The sequence below is a fragment of the Camelus bactrianus genome, chromosome 18, assembly GCF_048773025.1.
Source record: "Camelus bactrianus isolate YW-2024 breed Bactrian camel chromosome 18, ASM4877302v1, whole genome shotgun sequence".
Lineage (NCBI taxonomy): Eukaryota > Metazoa > Chordata > Mammalia > Artiodactyla > Camelidae > Camelus > Camelus bactrianus.
The window spans coordinates 34,680,057-34,698,956 of record NC_133556.1 but is presented as its reverse complement, the minus strand read 5'-3'; the positions used below and the strand labels follow the sequence as shown (position 1 = coordinate 34,698,956).

At 42.5% G+C, this 18,900-nt stretch overlaps 1 protein-coding gene across 4 annotated transcripts in view; it reads right to left on the bottom strand.

The window, feature by feature from the left end:
- SNX29 (sorting nexin 29) overlaps positions 1 to 18,900 on the bottom strand; it is a 587,226-nt gene that overhangs the window by 519,907 nt on the left and 48,419 nt on the right. For 2 of the 4 annotated variants that reach the window (XM_045521723.2, XM_074346813.1), the window contains 2 exons: positions 17,510 to 17,632; positions 10,706 to 10,775 (listed from right to left, as the gene is read on the bottom strand). In XM_045521723.2, the coding sequence (XP_045377679.2) occupies positions 10,706 to 10,775; positions 17,510 to 17,527 (88 nt within the window). In that variant the 5' untranslated portion in view covers positions 17,528 to 17,632. The remainder of the gene's footprint in view (positions 1 to 10,705; positions 10,776 to 17,509; positions 17,633 to 18,900) is intronic. The other 2 variants (XM_010961733.3, XM_045521724.2) reach the window with 1 other exon arrangement.

The following is an 18,900-nucleotide window of genomic DNA, read 5'->3' as shown; positions in this document are numbered from 1 at the left end:
TCACTTTGCTATACACTTGAAACTAATGACAGTATTGCGAACCAACTATACCTCAATTTAAAAAAATAATTGGTATGATACTATTTTGCAGTTAGATCTTCTCAAAAAGAGTCCTTATCTTTTAGAGATACATACTGAAATATTTACAGTCGGAATAATACAATGTCTTGGTTTTGTTTCAGAATAATCTGGAGGAAAGAGGTAGGGGTGAAAATAAAGACAGCTTGGCCCATAATTGATCATTTTTGAAGCCAGGTGATGGCATATGAGGGTTTGTTATACTGTTCTCTTTACTTTTTGAATGGTTGATTGTTCCGTCATCAGAATAATTAAAAGCAGCAGCGAGATGTGTTCCTCCTGCTCGGGGGCTGCTCTTGATCGCAAGTAGGTCAGGGTCTCACCAGAATTTGCAGTTTCTCAGATCTGTGAATTTTCCAAAAATCTGGGTGAAGGACAAAGTCAGCTTTTCCTCTTGCCAAATTACAACAAAGGAAAACCAAAGAAAATTTTTAAAAAAGCTTCCATCTACTCTCAGCATCATTTCATAAAAGAAAGAGCATACCAACATCAAAAATATCATTTCAGAAAAGTCTAGCCTTTCAAGTGGGCACAGTTAACTTCAGAAACAAACTTGTTCAGAGTCCTTGTTTCGTCAGTTCAGTCTGGGACTGGCCACACAGGCACCCTGGGGAGAGGAAGGAAGAGTTGAGGGCAGGCTGCTCTCACTTCCCATCCAACGGGAGGGCTTGGATGCTGTTGTCATTACAATGTGCAGGACCTTAAAACCATCAGCCTCTCAATGGATGCAGCTGAGGGTCCCCTGAAACCACCCAGTCCCTGGAACTCATGGACCCACTTCCCTTTCTATCTAATCTTAGTGGGGTGTCTGTGGACGGGAAGAGTTGTGAACACAGGGAGGGGTTTCCCTGATGGAAGCTCTAGATGTGGGCTATAGGATACAGTGCTTTTTACTTGAGTGGAAAATAACAGCTGGGCCCAAGGCAGCAAGGGCCTTTTGTCTGTGCTCAGCTGGTGGTGAGGGCCCCTTTGAGACCTCAGGAGAGTGGAGCCCGTCTGGCCTTTGGCATCCATTGGAGGCGTGGGTATGCCCTTGAGACTTAAGCTACCACCTCGTACTCGGTGACTTTCTCCTCTTTCCTTCCCTTCCTCCTCTCTCTCACATTTCACCTACCAAGTGGTTTTTGATTTTTTTCTTAAAGCAATACATTTCAGGATCAGATACAAGCCCCCTTTTCCTTGAAAGTCAGGCACATGAAAGACAGATCATTTGGGGTGATGAAATGTTCAGTGATCATAGTTGCACAGTGTTACAAATGTTTGGAAATGCCACGAATGGTAAATTATATGTTATGTGTGTTTTACCACAATTACAAAAATAAACAGACTGTCCCCTAGGTTCTCTCTGGGGCAGAGTCTTAAAGAAATTAGAACATTAGAGATGAAGAGCTCTTTGAGGACATCTGGTCCACCCCTCATTTCAATAGATGAAGGGTCCTGAAGTCCATCATGCGGAACTGATGTACTCAAGACCACACCCCAAATTAGGCAGAGGTGGGGCTGGATCCCACCTGTTGAATCTCTGTTATGAGCTCTTGGTCTTGATGAGGGAGATGCGTTGGTCTTGTCTCTTTTCATAGTAAGGGGCTCTTGGACCTGGCCATCCTTGGATCATCTGCAGCCACAAGACATGCTGTGTTTGGCTGCATTGTGTTTAATACTCTAAAATTAATTGCCAGCACTTAAAACTGGGCAAATTCACATAAACCCCCAGATTTCCAACATCTTTTAACAAACAGAAAGCTCTGGCAGCATTGGGCCCATATTCCCACATGGTGGTGATGGGAGGTGAGAGGAGATCTTCTCTCCAGTTCTCCATAGTCCCCACTGCTTCCTACGGCCTCCCACTTATCCTCAAGCCTGGGTTGTTTTTCTAATGCTCAGCTGGCTTTAGTCATTTCTACTACTTGTCTTTCCTGGGGAGGCAGGGGGATTGGCATCTCTGCTTTACCCTGAGCTGGAGGACTGTGAGTCTCTGAGCATTTTCCCTAGGTGCATTATGTTTGGTGAGTGGAGTACAGTTGGCCCTTCAGATCCACAGTTTCCTCATTGGTGGATTCAACCAACCATGGATCAAAGATATTTGGGGGAAAAAAATCTAGAAAGTTTCAAAAAGCAAAACTTGAATTAAACTTGAATTTGCCAGGTGCAAATCACAATCACAATTTTTCCTTTCCTTTTTTTTTTTTTTTCCCTTTTTTAAATATAAGGCATCTTGCCAACACATAATTTAAAAATTGGTCTTCAGTCCCATTGCTTCAGATCACCAGAGAATTTCTGGCTAAAGAACAGTGGATAGTATAATAAACAAAACCCAAAATCTTAAATAAGAAAATCGGTCCACATTCCCCAAAGACAAGAGGAAAGGGTAGAGCTTATTTGGTTAAAAAAATATAAAAAAGAGCCCAACTATGCATTTTAAACAGAAGGGTGCAAAACATTACAATAAAATATAATTCAACGTAAGATTAAAGTTACAGAAAAGTTTAAATTTCTAGCCAACTAATTGTCACCTGGGAATGAGACACATTGAGCACAGAGTGGATGAGGGTAAAGAACAGGAAGGGCTGTTTCCCACAGAGCTGTGGGGAAGTTTTTAATTGAATTACTGAGTCAGTCTCCCTATTTGTTGTTGGGCTGAACAGGCTTTCTATTTCTTGATTCAAAAACTGTGGTGTCTATCTACACAATGGGATATAAATCAGGCTTTAAAAATAAGGAAATTCTGCCATTTGCAATGATGTGTATAAACCTGGAGGACATTATGTTAAGTGAAATAAGACAGATGCAAAAAGGCAAATACTGTATGATCTCACTTACATGTGGAATCTAGAATAGTCAAACTCATGGAAGCAAAGAATAGAATAGTGATAGGCAAGGGCTAGGGGGAGGGAGAAATAAGGAGATGTTGGTCGAGGGGTACAAAGTTTCAGTTATGCAACATGATTAAGTTCTAGAGATCTAATGTACAACATTGACTATGATTAACAATATTGTATACTTGAAATTTGCTAACAGGGTATATCTTGTAAGTGTCCTCACAACATTAAAATGAAAACCAGATGGTAAATATGTGAAGTCAATACATTAATTAGTTTGATTGCAATGATTATCTCATGATGTATCTATATATCAAATTATCAAGTTGCATATCTTAAGTATATAAATTTTTAACTGTCAATTATACCTCAATAAAGCTGGAAGAAAGAAAGAAAAATATCCTACATAGAAAATTAGCCAACAAAATGCAAGGGTGTATTAAGAAAATAGTCTATCACAACGAAATAGGGTATATCTCAAGAATGCAAAGATAGCTCAACACAAGAAAGTCTATCATTGTAATTTACCGCTCCGTAGGCTAAAGTGAGTAAATCATATGGTTATCACAATTCATGCAGAGAAAGTGTTTAATGTCAGTTGATCAAGTGTGTTACACAGAGTGGACAAAATAATAAAGTAGTGCTCCTTCTAGAATTCAATCACGAGGCACTTTCATTCAACAAACACTTATCAAGTGACTACTACGTACCAAGAACTATGCTAGCTGTGCTTCTTCTGTGGTACCCTTCAGCCCTCATTACAGCCTTATGCAGTGGGTTCTGTTATGATCTCCATTTTGTAGATGCATGCCATAAAGTATGTCCCCCCACTGTGAGCCATGTGGCCCTAAAGCCATTACCTTCCTCTCTGAAAAACAAGAGCCCTGGCTCTGCCATGGGCCACAGGCACAATGAGTCTGCTGATCTAAGTTGGAGGCCTCTGGAGAGCACCATTCCCATTCAGTTTGCCAAGATACACGGATCAGCAGAAACCAGGCCTGGAGGTCAACAAAGAGTAAGACTGACAGAACTTGGCTGTCAACCAGTGTCCTCTCCCATGAGAATCTGGTTCCAGGCGGAACCCCAACTTCATTATTTATAGCTCTCCTTTCTCCAGCTGGAGGGGGATTTTGTGTATTTGGCTGATGGATGACTCAGCCAGAGACTGAAAAGCTGACGGAGCTCTAGTGAGGTGTCAGGAAGAACTGAAAGCGGTGCCCTCAGCTGCTGCAGAAGCCAGTGAAGCCCATGTGCCCAGACACTGGAGACAGACCCCAGCAAACTCCAGGTCCCACTCTTACAGACACCTACTCCTGGTGGGGGCAGGGTGTCATTCTTTTCAGAGGAGGTGGCTACAATCCTCCTCGTTCTCACTGCAAGACTACTACTGTTTCTTGGCTTTCTGGCTATGCCTACTCGTTGCGGAAACCTGGGTTCAAACCCCAGCTTTGACAGTTACTACTTGTGTGACCTCCAGGGACTTGCTGATCTTTTTTTCTAAGCTTCAGTTTACTCATCTACAAAATGGAATCAGTAAAAAGCAACCTCGTAGGGTTGCCACGAGGAGTAAATGTGGTAATTCATGAAAATGGCTTAGCATAATGACTCTCACACCATGCACCCACTGCATGTTAGCAGTTGTGGTTGCCGCTGTTACTATTACTATTACGATTGTCCCATCTAAGGATAAAGCAGAAGGGCAGCTGGTGGCAATGCTTTCACAGAATCATTTAATCTCTTAATCTTCAATAAGGACTTTAATGGTCATGTCCAATCTCCCAGCTGATGTCTGATCCCACCAGCTTGTCTACAACACCATTCTCTTCCATAAGGTGGCCCACTCCACCTTTTGGACTGTTGGAAAGTTCCACCTTGTTGCGGAGGACATTTGGAGTTGCTTCCTGTGCTGAATGGTTTCCCTTTATCCATCCAGATCCATCCTCTTTTTCCTCTACCCTGCTTTCTGCCCCAGGAGGCTGATGCGTGTGGACTACATCAACAGTAGTTAATCCCTGCCCTCTTGCTTATAGTTGGGTTCAGCCAATGGAAGACACTGGCAAGCAGAATAGTACACAAGAGGAAAGAGGCTAGGGTATTAATATCCTCAGCTCCCGCCCTGCCAAGACACGCGTGTTGGCTGCATTCCTCTGCCAAAGGCCACAGCTCTTGCCCAAACAGCCATCTCCAACATCTATAGCTCCTTTCTCTGGGTTCTGGTAACAGGACTCTCCGTTTGCAAATTCAAACAGGAAGATAAGTGCTGTGATCAGGGAAGCAGAGACCAAGATGGTAGCAAAGAGGGGGCCTCCAACCCCAAACTGGAGGCATAAAGAGGGTCAGAAAACATTTCCCTATGGGCTCCTAAAATTGCAAGCCTTTTGCCTGTCATCAAAACTGGTCATTTTCCTTATGTTTAGGCCAGAAGCATCTGGGACTGGTGAACTGGTCTGGTTTCCAGCACCTTCCGACAGGTCAAGGTGAGCTTGGGAGGGCAGGAAGAGGTCCGTTTTGCTGTGTCCCCAGAACCCAGCACGCGGCATGAGGCTGCCAAGCTGTACAATTCCAGGGGTACCACGTACTCTGTATCCTCTGTGACTTGCACCTCCTCCCCCAAGAAGTACACGATGCAGGGAACTCTATCAGCAGGTACTTAATCAATACAGATCTGTTGAGCAAATGGATGAATGAATGAGCTTCCATTCCCAAACCAAACCAGCTACAGATTCATTTCATTTGGAAGATTTCTCTCTGGATCATGACAGGAAGAAAGGAAAAAAGCCTCAAGGATGGGAAAGTGGTGGAATTAGACAGGGGTCTCCTGGGTTCAATCTCCAGTTCCTCCATTTAAAACTATATTCATAAACAAATAAACCTAATTACTTCCCTCCATAAAAAAAAGCCCCCCCCAAAAAAACAAAAATAAATGGACATTATCAAAAAATATAAAAATAAAATTTAAAAATTTAAAAAGGCTAATTGTAAGGAATTGGCTTATGTGATTACGGAGGCTGAGATGTCTCAATGTCTGCAGTTGTCCGCAGTTGGGCTGATGGTGTAAGTTCCAGCATGAGTCCCAAGTCCCAAGGCAGGAAGAGAAAGATGTCCCGGCTTGCAGTCGGGCAGAGAGAGCAAATTCTCCCTTCCTTATCCTTTTTGTTCTACTCAGTTCTCCAACAGATTGGATGACACCCCCCTCCCCGCCCCCGCCACCACCACACACACACACACACACACACACACACACACACACACACACACACACACTTCGGAGGGCAATCCAGTGGACTCAGTCTATGGATTCAAAGGTGAATCTCATCCAGAAATGCTCTCACAGACACATTCAGAATAATGCTGAACCAAGTATCTGGACACCCTGTGCCCTCTTGAGGTAACCCATAAAATTAACCATCAGGGAGATAAAGCTTTCAAAAGCATTAGAGCCAAGAGTGCCTGATGACTGGAAAGCTTTTCACCCAGGTTCCACTCATCTCTGTGCTTGGGCCTCGGTGTTCCTCCTCTCACACCTCAGTGACGACACGCACGCATGTGCACACACACAGTTGTAATCGCTGCCTGGGCATCATCCAGACAGAACAACAGGAGTAACTGGGCATCCATTCCGCAATCCCACCTTCCTCCCCAACCAGGAATGGTTGGTTGGTTGGTTATTCATTTGCCCACTAGGCTGAGATGGTGGGACCACTGCCAGGCCACTAGGAAAACAGGGCAAGAGGTGGGAACTGCTAAGAAATCCGTCCACATGTCTCTGCCCAAGGGTGCCAGGTCCCCATGGTTACACCTAAATGCCTCTAGGAGTGGGGCTGCAGAGCTGCAGACAGCTGCCCTCCATTTGGGGCCTGGGAGGCTGATGAACCTCCCACAGGTAGGCTGGTAGAGGGTGGTGTAATGAGGAGGGTGTGGAGGACCATAAGGACTAGTTTTATTAACCACTTACTGTGAGCCAGACACTTAATCTCACAACTTCTGCCCTGCCCTCCACCCTTCCCCTCACTCTAGTTTATTTCTCAGAACAGAAGCTGAGGCCCAGATAAGTTAAGGGACTTGTCTCATTTCACAGATGAGGAAACTGAGGTACAGAGAGACTAGATGACTTAACCATGATCACGGAGCTGGCAAGTGAGAAGACTTGAAAAAATGATGTCAGACTTCATATGACGAAAGGAAAAGAGAAAAGGCCACTGGTGGGGGAGGATGGAGGAGCGCGGCCATCCCGTTCCACATTTTGACTTGTCGTTTGTGTTTCATTCATATTCACCATCCAAAAACTTCTCTGAGACGCCTTCCATGACTCCCTCCCCTCCTCCAACTCCATCCTGCAAACTGACAGCCTAAAACCAATTTTGTGATTAACACTAAAAAATTGAGCAGTTTCACACTTTAAAAATCTAGGCTTCTAACCTCTCTTAAAAATGTGGGCACTTTGGTAGTCCTGAGCCAGCACTGCCCCGTGGCAAGAATGGGGTGCAAGGGGAAGGGTCTGTAGAGGAGGCTGGAGCCCCTTACTCCTAGACCTATTTGAACTCAGCCCCTTCTCAAACTCTGTTCCACCCATACTGTCCTCTTGGCTGTTGCTCAGACATACCCAGCTGCTTCTTACTGAAGGACACAGGCCCTGTCCTATACTCAAACTGTTCTTCTTGGAGCCCTCCTTCCCTGGTCTCTGTCAATTGTCCCCCTATGGAGCACCCAACCCAAAAGAGCAGCGTGCACCAACCCCCCCATTAGGGGTTGAATTGTGTCCCCCTAGAATAAGATATATTGAAGCCCTAACCCCCAGTACCTGTGATGTTACCTTATTTGGAAATGGGTCTTTGCTGACGTAATTAGGTTAACATAAAGTCATTAGGGTGCCCCTAATTCAGTACTGGTGTCCTTACAAGGAGAGGGAAATTCAGACATAGCCACACAGGGGGCAGGCCATATAGAAGCAGGTGATGATGCTTCCACAAGCCGGGGAAGGCCAACAGTTGCCGTCTATCACCAGAAGCTAGCAGAGGCCAGGAAGGATTCTTCCTTAGAGGAACGGCAGTTTCTGAGCCAGGTGTCCACTTGAGTCTAACCATCAGTAGCAAGCAGGTGGAGTAAACTGGTACAAACATGACCATCTGGGGCCACCACTTCAGAAAGCACATTAAGGGGGTACTTCCAAAGTAGGGGCAAGTCACCCAAAACAGGAAGGAAGGGAGAGAAATACATGAAATGGTGATGGTGTGCCCCAAAGCACCAATGACTAAATCCCAGGACACATTCAGGTCTTTACTGAGCACCTACTCTGTGAATGCACCAGAGTTTAAACTCTCAATAGGTTCAGCTAGTCTGCTTAACCCACATGGAGACTATGAGTTGATAAGGCATATCCCTTACAGGAATTGAGAGCCCCGATTACATTCAAAACAAGTTCAAACGTCCTTGGCCCAGGGAAGCTAGCACCCAAAATAGCACTAACAGACCTGAAACAAACTTTATCTCCACGAATGTAGTTCTTGTTATACTGCTTCCTTCTCAAGTGTTCTACTGCAAGTTTCTGCAGGAAGATCCTGAGGACCCTGACAACAATGATGATAACAATGCCAACAATAATAATAGCTAATATTACAGAGGAACTAGTCTTATATGCCTGGGGCATGCTAGGCATTTTTCATTTTATCATTTAAAGGGAGATTATTATTATTATTATCATTATCATCATCATCATCATCATCATACATCTTTGTAGATGAACCTGATACACAGATTTGATTGCTTATCCAAGTTGATATGTGGTGGAATGAAATCTCTCTGAGTCTATTATTTTTCCTGCTATTTTTTCCTGTCTTACGCTTTTTTAATTTTTGTGTATGTTTTATAATATATATAATGTATTAGTGCCATGGGGCATGTTATATAATAAACACATAAATATTAGGCACACACTGGAATTTGGGTTCAACCTCGGAATTCAACCAGAATCTAAATTGACTGCAGACCATTATTTTTCATGCTCTTCCATTCCTAGGACTGGACCATCTATTTGTGACAGGTGATGCAACAGAATAAAATCAATGTCATGGAGACACAAGAAAAGTGAGAGCCAGTGCACTGGGACAAAGACAAAGTCATTGCCCATTTGAATATCTGCACAGATCTGTACAAGTCTTCTGTGTCTCTGCCATATCTAAGACTTCAAGGCTGAAAAACTATGGGCGAGTAGAGACAAAAACCAAATGTATCTTCAGAAACAAATATTCACTAACAAGGGTGCAAATATTTATCCAGGAAGTATCAGAAAATATCAGGCAAATTATCATTCTGTGATTTTATGGTTAATTAGAAATTGAATTATGGAACCACTCAGTGTACACTCAGTTTATTATACACAAACAAAATTTTCAAATGAACACTATTTGTCTGGGTTGCTAATTGGAAATCAGCCAGGCTTTCCACCAGACAATTATAAACGAGACTCTAATCGCCTGGCTAGAAATGAGACACAAGCTTGCTGAGTTGAATGCTGCTGCTGTTACTAGCTTAGTGACTTTGTAATGTTTAGGAATAGCCACGAGGATTAGCACCCACCAGCCAGATTAATCTGACAAAGGCATTTGAAATGCCTTTCAAATTTGCCTACCCCAAATAAGTAGGACATAATTATAATTTATAACGGATAAAGGCTTAAAATGTGTTTCTGAACACTAAACTACTGCAATATATTTCTCTCTTACAATGTGGGCAGTGGTGTAGGCAGTATTCTGCTCTGAGGCACTAGGCAATGTGAATGGAAAGGCTCTGGAAAAAAAAAAAATATATATATTCTTTTACCCAGAAGTTCACATCTAGGAATTTATTTTGTAGAATTAAAGAAGCCTTCAAAAATGTAGTTACAAGAATGTTCATCATCATGTTGTTTAAAATAGCAAAAAACAACCTACCATGAGAAATTGGCCTGATCAAAAGTAGAGCATCTATTCAATGGAGTCCTATGTAGCTGTGAAAAAAGACGCTATAGAACCGGATACCCTGATGCATAAAGAAGAGACATTTTTCCCAAAGAACATACACAAATGGCCAAAAAGCACTTAAAAACGTTCAACATCACTAATCATTAAAGAAATGCAATCAAAACTGCAATGAGATACCACTTCACACCCATTAGGATGGCTATGATTAAAAAAAAAAAGGACTGAAAACAAGTGTTGATGAAGATGTGGAGAAATTGAAACCCTTACGCACTATTGGTGGGAATGTAAAATGGTGTAGCCACTGTGGAAAAAAGTATGGTGATTCCTCAAAGATTAAACTCAGAAGTACTACATGACTCAGCAACTCCATTTCTGAGTATATACACAAAAGAATTGAAAGCAAAGTCTCGAACAGATGTTTGTACACCAATGTTAACAGCAAAAGCCAAATGTTCATTCACAACAGCCAAAGGTAGAAACAACCCAGATGTCCACTGATGGATAAATGGATAAGTAAAATATGGTCTTTCTACACAATGGAATATTATTCAGCATTAAAAAGAAAGAACATTCTGATGCTTGCCACAACATGCATGAACCTTGAGGATATTCTGCTAAGGGAAATAAGCCAAACTAAAAAGAGGTGAATTCTTTATGATGCCCATGTACACTTTCCTGTATAGCAGAAATTTGCTGATTACGCCAGCCCAGGATTCCAGTCATCTTAGCAGTGACATTTTCTCTAGGTGCATAAATGAACTTACATTTCTTTCTAGATCATGTTCTTAAGATTTAAATAACTGAATCAGTTTTTGAATGATTTGACAATAACACACAAAGCCAACTCACCAGACCCTGGACCACTAGGACCTCGTGAAGACATCACTACCCCTTGAGGCTCAGTCTTGCTGGTGGCCTCCTGGAATTCAATAAAAGGTGTGTTATGAAAAAGGCAAATGGGTCTCAGCCATTTCCTTAATTCTACGAAATAGAATTCAGCTTCCTTAATTCTACAAAATAAATTCCTGGAATGTGAAGCTCTGGGTCAAACTGACCCAAACAGAAATAGACTCAGAGATACAGAGAACAAATGGATGGTTGCCTGAGGGGTTGGGGAGGAGGGGTTGGGTGAAATAGGTGAGGAGGATTAAGAAGTCCAAACTTCCAGTTATAAACTAAATAAGCCACGAGGGTATAATACACTACACAGCACGGGGAATAGGGTCAATGATATTGTAACAGCTTTTGCATGGAAGCAGATGATTACTAGATTTATTGTAGTGGTCATTCCAGCATGTATACAAATGTAAAATCACTCTGTAGTAGACCCAAAACTAACATAATATTGTATGTCAACTCAACCTCAGTAATAAATGAATGAATGAATGAATGAATGAAATTTTTAAAATGCACGAAGAGTAGGGAGTATTCTACAACTTAAAGAGACCCTGCAAGAACTGCTTTACATGTGGTCACACACACCCAAATTAAATCCTGATTGGCCAATTTTTTTTTTTCAATTGAGGTTTTTATTCTCTCAGCCCAATCAGCCCAGGGTTACATAGGACAAATCTGTAGTCCCAAAGTCAGGGTTATTGACTTGTTGCAGCAAGGGAGACCACACACCAGAGAAATCATGGGTGTCTCACCAAAGGGGAAAAAAACCCAGCATTATTATAGAATTTAGGAAAAGAGTAGAGCTTGGGTGAAATCTAAATGAAGCGGGGTTTTGACAGGCTCAGAGCAAAGCAGGGCTGTGAGTAAGGGGGTCAAAATCAGGTTTGGACAGCAAAGTGGACCCGGGTCCTGGAAACCGCGGTTATGATTGACGTAGCCTGTTGTGCTCAGAGACCTCTTATCTGACACTGCCTGGGTTGGAAATTGAGGCAGCCTCTCAGTTTCAGTAGTCTAAGCTACTTAGATCCTCACCTTTAGAGTGGGATGTTCTTACTGACATAGTTTTAAACACCAAAGTTTCCAGTTGTCATTGATTTTATAGAACAAATTTTCTCAATGCATAAAAAGGCAATATTTACTCAAAGAAAGGGGGGTGCTATGACACTTCACAATGGCTTTGTCTACCTCTGTTATTCCAGCCTGATGAAAAGCCACGCAGATTTTTACTTCCTCGGTTTAAGCTAAATTTTTCTTTCTTACAGATACTGATATACTTTTTGTAAAAAGTAGGGTGGTTCATATTATACTCCTTACAGTTACTATAAGCACTAAGAAACTGATAAGACTTAAAAAAAAAAATCTAGGAAAGCCAGAGCACAGCCTAGGAGCCAATGAAGGTAGGCATATGCATCAAATGGATCAAATATTCAGCCTCACTTACAGAGCTGAATAATAATCGTGTCAATTGAGGTTATTGCCACAAGGATGATTTGATTCATCAGAGCATTTATTACATTGTGTGGGAGCTGCACTTCAAGATTTGCATTATTTATGTAGGAAGCTGTCCATCAACAGTTATTAGAAGCAACCATTCTAAGCAGTGTTATTTTCAAGGAGTTTCAGCTTCAGTGATGTACACTGCCTGCCTGGGAAGGACATCAGTCATGACCACCAAGGACAGAGGCTAGGAGAGGTGGGCTGCCTGGACATCAAGTCCCAGGAACTCTTAGACTAGGATTCCTCTACCCTTCCCCCAGGGCTTCCCTCCCCCACCTTGGAGAAGCTGTCTTCAGAGATATTTCCCTCTAGGACTCACTCTCAGGATTTTTCCTTTTGGAGTAGTATGTAAGCTACCCGGTAGGAGAAAGTGGGGAGGTAGTGTAAGATCTTTCTGCCTTGTTTTTTTTTAATTATAGTAAAATATACATAACAAGTATTACCACTTTAACTGTTTTTAAGTATATAGTTTTAGTGGCATTCATTTTTTCATCTTGTGCAACAGTCACCACCATCTGTCTTCAGAACTTTTCCATCTACTCAAACTGAAACTCTATCCTCCTGAAACATTAACTCCCCATCCCTCCCTCCCCCAGCTAATCTAAGGACTTCATATATATGGAATCATAAACATTTGTCCTTTTGTCACTGGTTCCCCTTAGCATAATGTCTTTAAGATTCATCCATGTTGGAGTATGTGTCAAAATTTCCTTCCTTTTTAAGGCTGAATAGTACGTCATTGTGTATGTAATATATATATATGTTTTGTTTATCCATCAATTGACACTTGGTTGCTTCTGCCATTTGGCTACTGTGAATAATGCTGCTATGAATATGCGTATACAGTATCTATTTGAGACCCTGCTTTCCCTTCTTTGGGATACACACCTAGAAGGGGAATCACTGGATCATTTGGTAATTCTATGTTTAATTTTTAAGCAATCACCACACCATTTTCCATAGCAACAAGGCCATTTCACATTCCTACCAGCAATGCACAAGGGTTCTAATTCTCCACGTGCTCACCAACATTTGTTACTTTCTGGTTTTCTGGTTTGTTTGTCTGATAGTAGCCGTGGTGTGAGGTAGTTTCTCACTGTGGTTTTGATTGGCATTTCCCTATTGATCAGTGACACTGAGCATCTTTTCATACACTCATTCGCCATTTGTTTATCTTCTTCGAAAAATTTCTATTCAAGTCCTTTGCTCATTTTTTTTTTCTTTGCCTATTTTTTAATCGGGTTGTTTTTGTTGTTGCTGCTGCTGAATTATAGGAGTTCTTCATCTACTCTGGATATAATCTCATCAGATACATGATTTGCTAATGTTTCTCTACTATTCTGTGGGCTTTTAAAATTTTGTATACGTCACAGAAAAAACAGATTGTGAGGCATGAGGGGATGTTTTGAAGAGCTACACAGTGGAGTCATATTATACACGTATTGAACTTGGTAAATCCAACCATATATGAGAGAAAAAGAGAAAGAGAGAGAGAAAGAGAATCACCATTTAAATAATGCAGGTGTTTCTGCCTTCCACTCTCTTCAAAGAGCACAGAACCCAGAGGGTGAGCCCAGGAGGAGGGACATATACCTGCTGGTCCCCGAGGACGTCTCAGTCCCCAGACCCATCACAGAAGGAGCACCCTTTATGCTCAGCATGGTCCCAGGGTTTAGAACCCAGCTGTCCAGAGCCGTAGCCACATGTGACTATTAAAAATTTTTTTTAAACTTTTTTTGTAGTGGGTGGCAATTAGGTCTATTTATTTATTTATTTTTGGAGGAGATACTGGGGATTGAACCCAGGGCCTCATGCACGCTAAGCATGTGCTCTACCACTTGAGCTATACCCTCCCCCACTATTTAAATTAACTTAAATTTTCAATTCCTCAGTCTGTTTAGCCACCTTTCAAATACTCAATAGCCACAGTATAGATACAGAACATTACCATCACTGAAGAAAGTTCTAGTGGACTGTGCTGGTTTAGAGATACGCATGTTTTGGTACATCATGGGCCCCTAGTATAAGCCAAGTATAGAACTAAGAAACAGCAAGTACTTCCAATGCTGATGGAAAAATGGGCTAAGAGTTAGACCTGGTATGTGGGTCTTCAAAGGATGGTTCTCAATAGATAGTCAAAGCCACTTTGAATTATACTCCACTTTATCTTCACTCGTGGACTTGGGTGTCATCTCTGTGTACATTTTCGATCTAGCTGAGTATCAAATTGAGAGCTGGAACTCTAGATAGGGTTTCTCAAAGTGTGGGGGCTGGACCACTGGCAACCGAGTGACTTAGGATGCTTATTTGAAAAGCAGAATCCTGGGCCCCACACCAGAACTGCAGAGCCAGAATCACTGGGACGTGAACCCAGGCAACTGCATTCTTCATTAATTCCCTGAGTGATTCTCTTATAGACTGACATCTGCAAACACGGCTTAGACACTGGGAGCTGGGAAGTAGAAGAAGTGATACGCTTCCACACAGCTGTAATTATGAAAAATAGCAGGTTATGTGAACCAGTTTAAGCAACCTACTTCATGTCGCTGGGTCACTGCTTTCTGTGCTCTTGCTGCCTCCTAATAAAGGAGTGTGCATTCGCATGCTTGCTGTGCCATCACCCTGCAGTACTTCTAGTCAGCCTTTAAAGCTCAACTAAGAAACCACCACCTCTTCCAGGAAGCCTCCCCAACTACCCATATGTTCCCTCCTTTAGGCTACTTCACCTTTTACTTTGTTGATTAAAATATCAATAATACTAGCTTTGAGTTATGGACCTCTTCTGCTGTCCCAGGCTCTGTGCCAAGAATTCTACCTGGATTCGTTCATTTAAGCCTTGCAAATAAGCCCATTTTACAGGGAAGGAAGTTGAGGTGCACAGAATAAAGTAACTTGCACAGCTGAACAGAACCAAACTCAGGCAGGTGTGTTTAATCCAAAGCTGACTGCTCTTCATAATTATACTGTATTCTAGGTGCGCTTATTCGTCATTATTAGCATGTTTCTACCACAACCAAGAAGCCCTTAGGAGCGTGGACTTGGCTTAGTCGTCTATGGCTGCCCAATGCCCAGCACAGTGACTGGCATATAATAAGTGATGAGTATTATGTGCTGAATAATTAAATTACAATGGAACATAGAGATCCCTTGGGTCTCCTTGTCTCCCCTTTTAACTGCAGGCACGTTGATTGTAAACATGACTAAAGGTGAAGAGCAGGGGAGAGAGAGAAGCAGGAGACAGTGTGTCTGCTTTCACCGCTCACACTCCCTCTTCTCTCCCCGAAGCCTCTCTAGCAACCTCTCCCCTCAGCCACCCAAGCTATCAACCAATTCTGAGGTGTCACAAGATCACACTTGACTTAAACCCCAGGCTGTCTCGTATGTCTTAGAAAAATGCATCTTATCCTCCAGTATCACTTCTCACATCAGACCCTGTCACTTAAGACTCCACGGGAAATCCTACAGACTCTCCAGCTTCTCTCAACACCACCCCCACCCCTTCTGCTTTCGCTCATTTGGGTGTATCTTTACTTCCTCTCTGTACATCAAATTATTGACTGATTTTCCAAAAGGTCTGCACAGGAAGTCTCAGAGCGGGAGATAGAAATTTTACATAGACATTCTAAATTGGCTGTCCACCTATTATGGACTGGGTGCCATTCAAAATCACCAGTGCCCTGCTGTGCCCTCCGTATGAATTCTGATGTCCTCTGATGACCCTTATCAACACTCTCAAGCCATGCATCATGACTTGGATGCATCCCTAGAGAGCAAACACGGCAGGGTACTCATTGTCTGGGGCTACTGCTCCCTTGGACTATTTTCAGGGACTGGATCAGATGTCAGTTCAAGGAGTTGGCAATTCTAGCTCTTTAAATTCCCTCTACAACTTTCCATAACACCAACTTTGCCTCCTCACGCTCTTCAGAAGTGAAACTCATCAAGGGCTAAGACCGCAAAGGTCAGCGGCGGTTTCCCGAAGCCTGGGGTGGGACAGGAATTAATTTTAGGAGGAACATGAGAAGATTATGTGTGATCAAGAGGCATGGGAATTAAATAACATTGAGTCACACAGTGAGATAATTATTCTCCGTTCAATTACCCTTGGATTAGGTAAAGAAGACATTCACAGGGGGAATTCTACTCTGTCTCGAACACATCTCCAAAGCTTGCTAACCTCCATTTCAAACAAAGAGAAAGTGGGACTTCAAGCAGGTAACAGTAGCTGGCCGAAATGTAAGAACATTTTATTTCACTTGCGTGTATTAAAAAATTATTTTCTTTTCATGATAAGGGACACGTTTTCTATTTACTGTAGCCAATAAAGTCTCCTATGAAAATAAATTTGATTAAAAGGGTTGTCAGTTTAAAGAAAAAAATGTGAAGTAAGTGACAGTAGACATGGTAAATGCAGGTGGCAAAAAAGAGAGGACTGAAGCCGGGGTCCTGGTTTGGGGTCAGACTGGCCTGGGTTGGAATTTCAGCTCCGCCGTTGGGTAGCTCCAGGATCCTGGCCCAGTTACTTCACTTGTGTTAGGGGATAATCCATCCTCACTGGCATAGTTGCGTGGATTGAATATGGAAGCACAACACCAAGTAAGGCATCTGACTCACAAAAACAGCCTATTCCGTGGCTGCTCTATGATACAACTATTGCCCCACCTACTCCACACTGCATTCTGGGTGTCCGGTAAACACTCAGAAGTCTGCTCACAAGCATCCGTCCCTGGCCACGTCAGCAACACAGAAAAGGCTATGTCTGGATGAGTCCTACACTGACACACATAACTTCATCTCTTCTGTAGTCATCCATCAATGGACTCTCCCAGCTCTTGACCCTCCCTCCCAAGTGCTGACAGCCCGATCTTTTCATTCATCCCTTCATTAATAGGACACATACTTATTAAGTGCCTGCTACGCACTGAATGTGGAAGCCAAGGCCACAACTCTCAGAGCACCTCCACTCCCGACGCATGCAGATGAGCAATAATCAACAGAAGACACAGGGGGAGGCTATAGCTCAGAGGTAGAGTGCATGCTGAGCACGCAGGAGGTCCTGGGTTCAATCCCCAGGACCTCCAGTAAAAATAAAAAATAAAAATAGTAAGAAAGAAAAGCAGAAGACACAGATATGGGACAATTCAGATAGTTTGTGCTCAGTCTCCTCTCGAGGAGACTCGAAGAGGACCCTCGCTGAAAATATATGAGAATAGAAAGAAGAAATAAGATGGCTTTTCTCTAGCTCAGCGTGGAACTTACATGTCTGGTGACTGACATTTTTGCCACTGTATATGTCAGCGAATGACCACAGAAGTGCTCCGTGTATTGATTTGAGGGTTACAAATAAATTCCAGCGAGTAGTCGAATTCGCAAACAGAGAATCTGCAAATAATGAGGATTGACTGTAAGTCAGTGTGATGTGGTAGAGAGTGAGGAGGAGAGGGTATCAATTTTCAACTGGGAATCTCTCTGAGAAGGAAGTAACATCTCTGAAACGTGAATGATGAGAAGCAGCCAGTCATGTGAGGTTCAGGCAGAAGGAGCAGTAAGAATACAAGACTTGAGGAAGAAAAAAGCTTGGCGGGTAGGAGAATCAGAAAGGAGGTCAGAGTGGCTGAAGTGTAGAGAGCAGCCTGTGATGGGATGAGAGGCAGGAGATGAAGTTGGAGAAATGAGGTTGGAGGCGGGGGTTGGTCTTGAAGCCCACATAGATCCCAGCCCAACACCTATATAAAACTCAGATTTTCCACCAGACAAAGGTTTCCTTCCAGGCCACCCCAATGGTCTTACCTTCAGCCCCTATCTTTGAAGGACCCCCCCAGGTAGCCCTGGCTGGTTCCCCCTGGAAACCCAGGTCCTGCTCTTTCTCTAACTTGGGCATGCTAACAAGTAGGAAGTCTTTTCTTACATGTAACCTAAATCAGTCTTGCAACAACTCAAATCCATTTTCTGTTGTGCTAACTTAAGTAATAATATAGAGGAGTTACCATCACAGTCATATTCCTTAACATATTACAATTACCACTTTCTGAGCACAAGCAATAGGCTAAGAGCTTTAAGGGAAAAGGCTCAGAAAGGTTAAGGAACTTGACAAAGGTCATACAGCTAAATGCTGTGGAAAGATTCAGACCCAAGTCTATCTAACTCCAAGTTGGACTTCTATTAAGTTCTATCTACTTTCCTCCCCTGGCTCTTCTTAAACTTACAGATTCTCAACACTTCTCTTTATGGATGGTTATAATAACCTGATTTATTTATATACAAATGACTGGGTGATTTACCTTGTTCCTCATACCTTGCCCTGTACAGGGTGAATCAAAAGTCAGTCTCTATAGCTTATTATTATTTGCAAGGTTTGTAATCAGCAAGAGTGATTTCAGTGGATGACAGATGGCATGTTAATACTATTTAAATCTTAAAAATGGTATATGCAAAACAACATTTGTTAAATGAATGACAAACCAAAAAAGATCAGAATGTGATCTGCTAGTTTGCCTCAGGGGACAAGTGTCCTGGCATCTGTCATGCTGTGTCCATGTCACGAGTGTCTGTTGTTCAGAGTCCACATGCTAGCGTTTGTTATTTTTGGCTATCCCACATCCATCCTTTCTATGCAATAACACATCGATTTCTGCCTGGGGAAACACCTT